Source organism: Triplophysa rosa, unplaced genomic scaffold, assembly GCF_024868665.1.
Source record: "Triplophysa rosa unplaced genomic scaffold, Trosa_1v2 scaffold290_ERROPOS261821+, whole genome shotgun sequence".
NCBI lineage: Eukaryota > Metazoa > Chordata > Actinopteri > Cypriniformes > Nemacheilidae > Triplophysa > Triplophysa rosa.
Window position 1 is genome coordinate 31,439 of NW_026634306.1, and position 5,355 is coordinate 36,793.

The 5,355-nt window shown below is 43.0% G+C and overlaps 2 protein-coding genes across 4 annotated transcripts; both read right to left on the reverse strand.

Moving 5' to 3' along the window:
- Positions 1–155: 155 nt before the first annotated feature.
- On the reverse strand, positions 156–1,921 carry LOC130550334 (uncharacterized). Of its 3 annotated transcripts, none has more exons than XM_057327773.1 (4): positions 1,320–1,921; positions 895–1,222; positions 454–798; positions 156–357 (listed from the first exon to the last, which is right to left on the reverse strand). In XM_057327773.1, exons 1-4 carry the CDS (start codon positions 1,565–1,567, stop codon positions 307–309), a joined length of 972 nt encoding a protein of 323 aa, XP_057183756.1. In that variant the 5' UTR covers positions 1,568–1,921; the 3' UTR covers positions 156–306. The 3 variants fall into 3 exon arrangements, with proteins under 3 accessions (XP_057183756.1, XP_057183758.1, XP_057183755.1); XM_057327775.1 differs by having other exon boundaries at positions 617–798; positions 1,320–1,920; XM_057327772.1 differs by having other exon boundaries at positions 156–798; positions 1,320–1,918.
- Positions 1,922–2,174: 253 nt separating this feature from the next.
- On the reverse strand, positions 2,175–4,927 carry LOC130550336 (uncharacterized). The gene is made up of 4 exons (XM_057327777.1): positions 2,993–4,927; positions 2,827–2,910; positions 2,673–2,750; positions 2,175–2,561 (listed from the first exon to the last, which is right to left on the reverse strand). The coding sequence occupies exons 1-4, from the start codon at positions 3,846–3,848 to the stop codon at positions 2,521–2,523; spliced, it is 1,059 nt and encodes a 352-aa protein (XP_057183760.1). The 5' UTR covers positions 3,849–4,927; the 3' UTR covers positions 2,175–2,520.
- Between the last annotated feature and the right edge of the window lie 428 nt (positions 4,928–5,355).

Consider the following 5,355-nt stretch of genomic DNA (forward strand, 5'->3'; position numbering starts at 1 on the left):
TCTGGCTGTAAAGGTACTCCATACCCAGCAATTCACCTACAAGAATAAAATGGAAAAAAGAAAGTTTTCTTAATATTTTGTCAAGTATATTAAATGCAAAATATATAAAAAGTAGAATATTACAAAATAACAAATTAATGAATTTCTTGCCTGTATATGCTCCAGGAGGGCGATAGTGCTCATCCCAGGGCTTCCCAAATACTGTTCGGTTAAGCCGGTCCACAGCCTCTTTCATGGCACTTCCAAATGACCGGATGGAGGATGCTCCTTTTATGGCGTCTTCCATCCGGTCATCATTCTAACGCATCAAGCCCTCAAGGAGATAGGCCTGAAAATGTGCATCACTGGCACTGGTTCCTAAAAGTTTAATAGACAAAAAAGGGTTTTATATCTCACATATGTACAGGCCACATCCTCTGGATCCCACTGAAAGATGCATGTGGACAGACGTGCCATGAAGATCCCGTAGAGCAGATGAGCCTCTGTCGTGACACCTGCAGCAAATCGCCGCATGAAATGCCAGATGTCGAGGCACACTTCAAGCTCAGCCCACTCTAAAAACATGACCTTCACCCGAGACTGGTCGTGCTGACTGCAGCAATCTCTGTCCACGTACATCACTTTTGGGGCTGCCTCTCCTGCCTTCCGGTAGCGTTTCATCAGGCCAGCTGCCACGGAGTCCAGTCCATGTCCCTCGGCGGCTGTCAGCACAGAGACAAGGACTTGGCCTTGCTCATTTCCCACATTTGTGCACCAGGCAGCTGTTCCTGAAGCAGCACCGTCAAGTTTCTTTGTGACCTATTGGGAAAAATAAAAGGGTCAAAAACTGTGTTCATTATGTGCGCACATATATCCATATTGGGCAAATTTCTGATATAAACAGGGCTGTGATACCTTTTTTGTGGAGTCCATCTTGAGAACACAACCAAAGACAGATGTAATTTTGGCCTTGACCTCGTGCAGTCGCCCCAGAACATCCCTGGCGTACACGGATAACAGCCACTTAGGTCTAGGTAGGGCAGGTAAGAGAGGAGGCTCAGTAAACACAGGAGGTTGCACAAGGGAGGACCTTGTGAATGGTTCGCAGGCAGTCAGGTACTGCAGGACACGCTGTGTCCATGCCTCACTGTGTTGTTCCATTAGCTTCTTGTAAAGCTGAGTCACACTGTTGCCCAGTGTCCTCTCCCTCATCATCCTCAGCACCCGGTTGTCACATGAGTATCTAAGGAAACAACAGTATAATCATGCAAATGCTTCTGTTTGTAAAAGAATAACACAATAAAAGCGCCTACTAATGAATGATTGTCATTATAAATTACCTGTATGTCAGCAAAGCTGGAAACTGACTGCGGTGGCCCATATCCAGCTGTCCTAAGATGTCCTCAGACCAGGCGGGATACTTCTTTTTGCAGCCTTTGCACTCCAGATACTCAGTGGCAAGGTCATACCACCTGTCGATGTCTAAGACCTTGCGCACTGTACGGTAAAGTCCTGCCGCTGTCAGTCTGTGCTTACCACACTCTGGGCGAACACAGACAAGAGGAATTAACCACATCTTCAGCGGCATCCATAAGAAAAGGGGCCGACAGAAGAAGAGGTCGGGTGAGGTGGGCGGCTGAGTGTGAATTAAAGGGGCTGAGGAGGATGCCACCAAAGCTTCAGCTGGGACACTAGTTCTGACTTGCCGGTTCGCAGGTTGGCCCTAAATAGTGTGTTCCGGATCCACTCATGCTGGAAAGGTGGAAGATGATCTTTCCAGTGGCCTGGAAGCTCAGCCGATGGCTGATGATGTGGAAGATCTGGTGCTCTTGCTGTTTCCGCTCATGAAGAAGGACCGGCACAGGCCTCAGAGTGAACAGTAACAAAAACAATATAAAGATGACTGTTGCATTTGATAGTAATATGCCATAAATGCAGCCCACAAACAGCACGCGAAGCAGTAATTTTGGACAAGTGTTAATAATTATTATGATTATATTTTGGAATAACAACGAAGAAAATGGTAGTGTTAAGAAACAAAGAACACAGTGTACATTTTATTGATGTACACTGATATACGAATATGGAATCGGTACAGCTCTTTGAGAATGAGGATCAGATGTAATGGAGTAAGGAAGATGAGGTGTGATCAATTCAGTATAATGCCCACAGACACAATAAGGAAAAACCTCTAAGTGCCATCTCGAATTTTCTTTTTTACATTTCGGTTCAGTCATTTTTCTTTACAGTTATAGCAATGAATAGGTCCTTTTCATTACCATTCAAGTGAAATAGCTTAACATTAACATAGGAGCCTGATAAAAATGCTAATTTTAAAAGAAAATTTGAGATGGCACTTTAACTGTTTTTCTAATACAATGAATCTCCACCATCCTGTCTGCTCATGGGGAGCTAAAGAGTGAGTGAGACAAGCAAGCAGTGTGAAAAGTTATCCGGTGATGGTTCAACAATGGGTTAGTTCGGAAACGCTAATATATACAATGACACCTTCGGACATCCTTAATGTTTGAAGAAGTGCACTCAAAGAATGCATCCCGCTTGAGGCATGATGTGACGTAATTCTGTATTGTAAACAAAACATATTTAAAAATGTTGATTTTCTTTTTTTAAATAATCCTGTGTGTTTTCACAAAACATACTTATAATATATGCATTTGTGTCATATGCCACACCTGTATTTAGTTGTGCTTCACATTGTGATGCAGCAAACACCAGCTCCGCATCATCTTCAGCAGCGGGAACGGAAGTGTCTGGAGCACAAATGTTAAAACAAAATACTGCGAACAATACACAGAGACAAACGTATGAAAGATGGTGCTTGCTTACCAGTTACGAGAAGCTGCCTTCCGGCCAAATGTTTGGCTGGGAGTTCTTCTGCTGGAGGAGGTAAAGTGACCTTCAGTGATAGATCTGGAAACAGCAAGTGTACAAGTTTGCTATTACGATAAATTAATACATGTAGGGGAAATTCAATATTCACAGTCCTACTCACAGGGTTTAACTGGTGACAGGAGTTTTCTGGCCAGCTGTGAAGGAGACAAATGTTTGCCACGTGCCAACAGCGCTTTCACAGTGGCGGTCTGCTGTACACCAGTTTGGATTGCTGTAGGTGGAGGTGCAGAGGTAGTGGAGGCTGTGGGTGGAGGAGAAGAGGCACTAGAGGCTACGGGTGGAGGTGCAGGAGCACTGGATGTTGCAGATGGAGGTGCAGGCTGACGTACACTGGTGCCCACAGCAGAAGCCTGTCTTTTCAGGACATAGCTTTTAAAAATGGCCATGTTAGTGTTGGGCCTGGCATCTGCCTTAACCAGGTATCTGATGAGGGCTTTGGCCTCCTTGCTCTGGTCCTCATAAACATCCTTCATGGACCGGCCCTGGAAGTCACCAAACTCCACCATCAAGCAGCCCTGGTCTCCAGCTGCCCGGGCTTCAGCTTGCATTTCCTGCTTCCTCTCATACTTCTCCACTTCTTCTGCCATCTCTCTAATATGAGAAGTGTACTGTAGGAACAGTTGTTTATTTTCTGACAGGGGGGTTGTCTGCGCCATCTCATTTGAAATGCTGAGTATCAAATACACTGCGTACCCCAGAGAGTTTTCCAGGAGCCATCTAAATCTCTGGCCCTGGTACTTCCCAAACTGAAGTTTGCAGTGAGCCAGTACTAAAAACTGGTCACTGGGGTCTACACCGTTTGTGCTGACAAAAGTACTGGCCTCTGCCAGCACCTGCTCATTCGGTTTGGCCCTTCCAGACTCAACATTTTCAAGGCACTTCAACTCTGGCGATGGCACCATGAGGAGTCGGGTTGATGTTGCCAATTGGCGGCGAAAAACGGGGTATGCGTACATTTTATGAAATGAAAATCAGAAAGAGACTATTACCTCTAGCAACCTGAAAGATACCTGTATGTTTAGTGTGTAACAATAATTTAACAAGCTACACGTAAACCATATTACAGTTTTTTTACTTATTTTTTTTTTTACATTTATTTATCCAGGAATAATTTAATTTCACACAGATCACACAGATCTTCAGGCTGGTGTGACTTGAGTTGCTATATCATTTCTAAGGGATCAGACTTACGGTTTTCCTAAAACAGCAGATCAAACTTCCCAAAAATACCATAGACTTACATTGATAGAATGTTCTGCTGATGATGTTTACTTTCAAATGTCAACTCTCAAACACACGCACGCACGCACGCACGCACGCACACACACACACACACACACACACACAGTCTATCACAGTCTACATTTCTTCCACTCTACACTAATTTAAACTTTTAGTCTAGGCTTTCTTTTTAAACAATGAGTTTATTATATAGCTTGTTTTTTGTTCACAAACTTTTTTTCTCATCTAGTTTTTTCCCTTATTTTTCTTCTTCTGAGACTCTAACTCCTCACAAACTTTTACCTCATCATTTTTTTATCAGTATTTTCATTCATAGGCAGAAAACATGACTGCATACAAAACACACATCATTGTTGGCAGCTTAATTAGCGGACAGCAGATGATTTTAATTTATCTGATCAGTAGCGATATGTTTTGTTCTATATTAATAATGGGAAAAGTTATTCAATAATTAAGTAAACCATAGCCTTACTTTTTGCAAAGATGACAATAACAGCGCAGCGGTCGGTGATCAGTCAAAAGTAAGCAACAGGAGAGAAAAGCGATTGGTCCACAGTAAGCCAGAGAAGAGAAACGCGATTGGTCAGAAGTAAGCCCCATAGAGAAACGCGATTGGTCAAAAGTAAGCCCCGTAGAGAAACACAATTGGTCAAAAGTAAGCCCCAGAGAGAAACGTGATTGACTCATGTGGGCTTACTTTGGCTCAGCCAGTGGGAAACAATAAGCGCAACGTCAAGGTCATGGGTACGCTCCCAGGGATTGCACACACCTAGAAATAAATGTCTAGTATAATGCAATGTAAGTCGCTTAGGATAAAAGCGTCTGCCAAATGCGTAAATGTACTACCCCTTACCATACACTTTATTATTAAACACATGTAAGGCATTTTTTAAATAGTTTCTTCATTTTGTTGAAAATAAATGCCAGCATGATTTAATATGTGATGTGAAATGTAGACAAGCTAAAGGTGGATTTGAACTGCAACGCAATAGTGTCAAAATTACTAGTCACGCATCTCCCTCACTACACCATTGAAGCTGTTGGTGAGTGAGTGTCGTTTTTACACTTTAAAATACACATGCTTCCGACGCCTATGCTAGAAATATACAGCAGTCTCAAATATTTTGATTATCTTTAATGAGCATCATTATACACACTTTGTGTCCACTGTTTTGTCTGAATGCTAGGGTATGACAACTGCCATACTCAAACGCCGCCCCT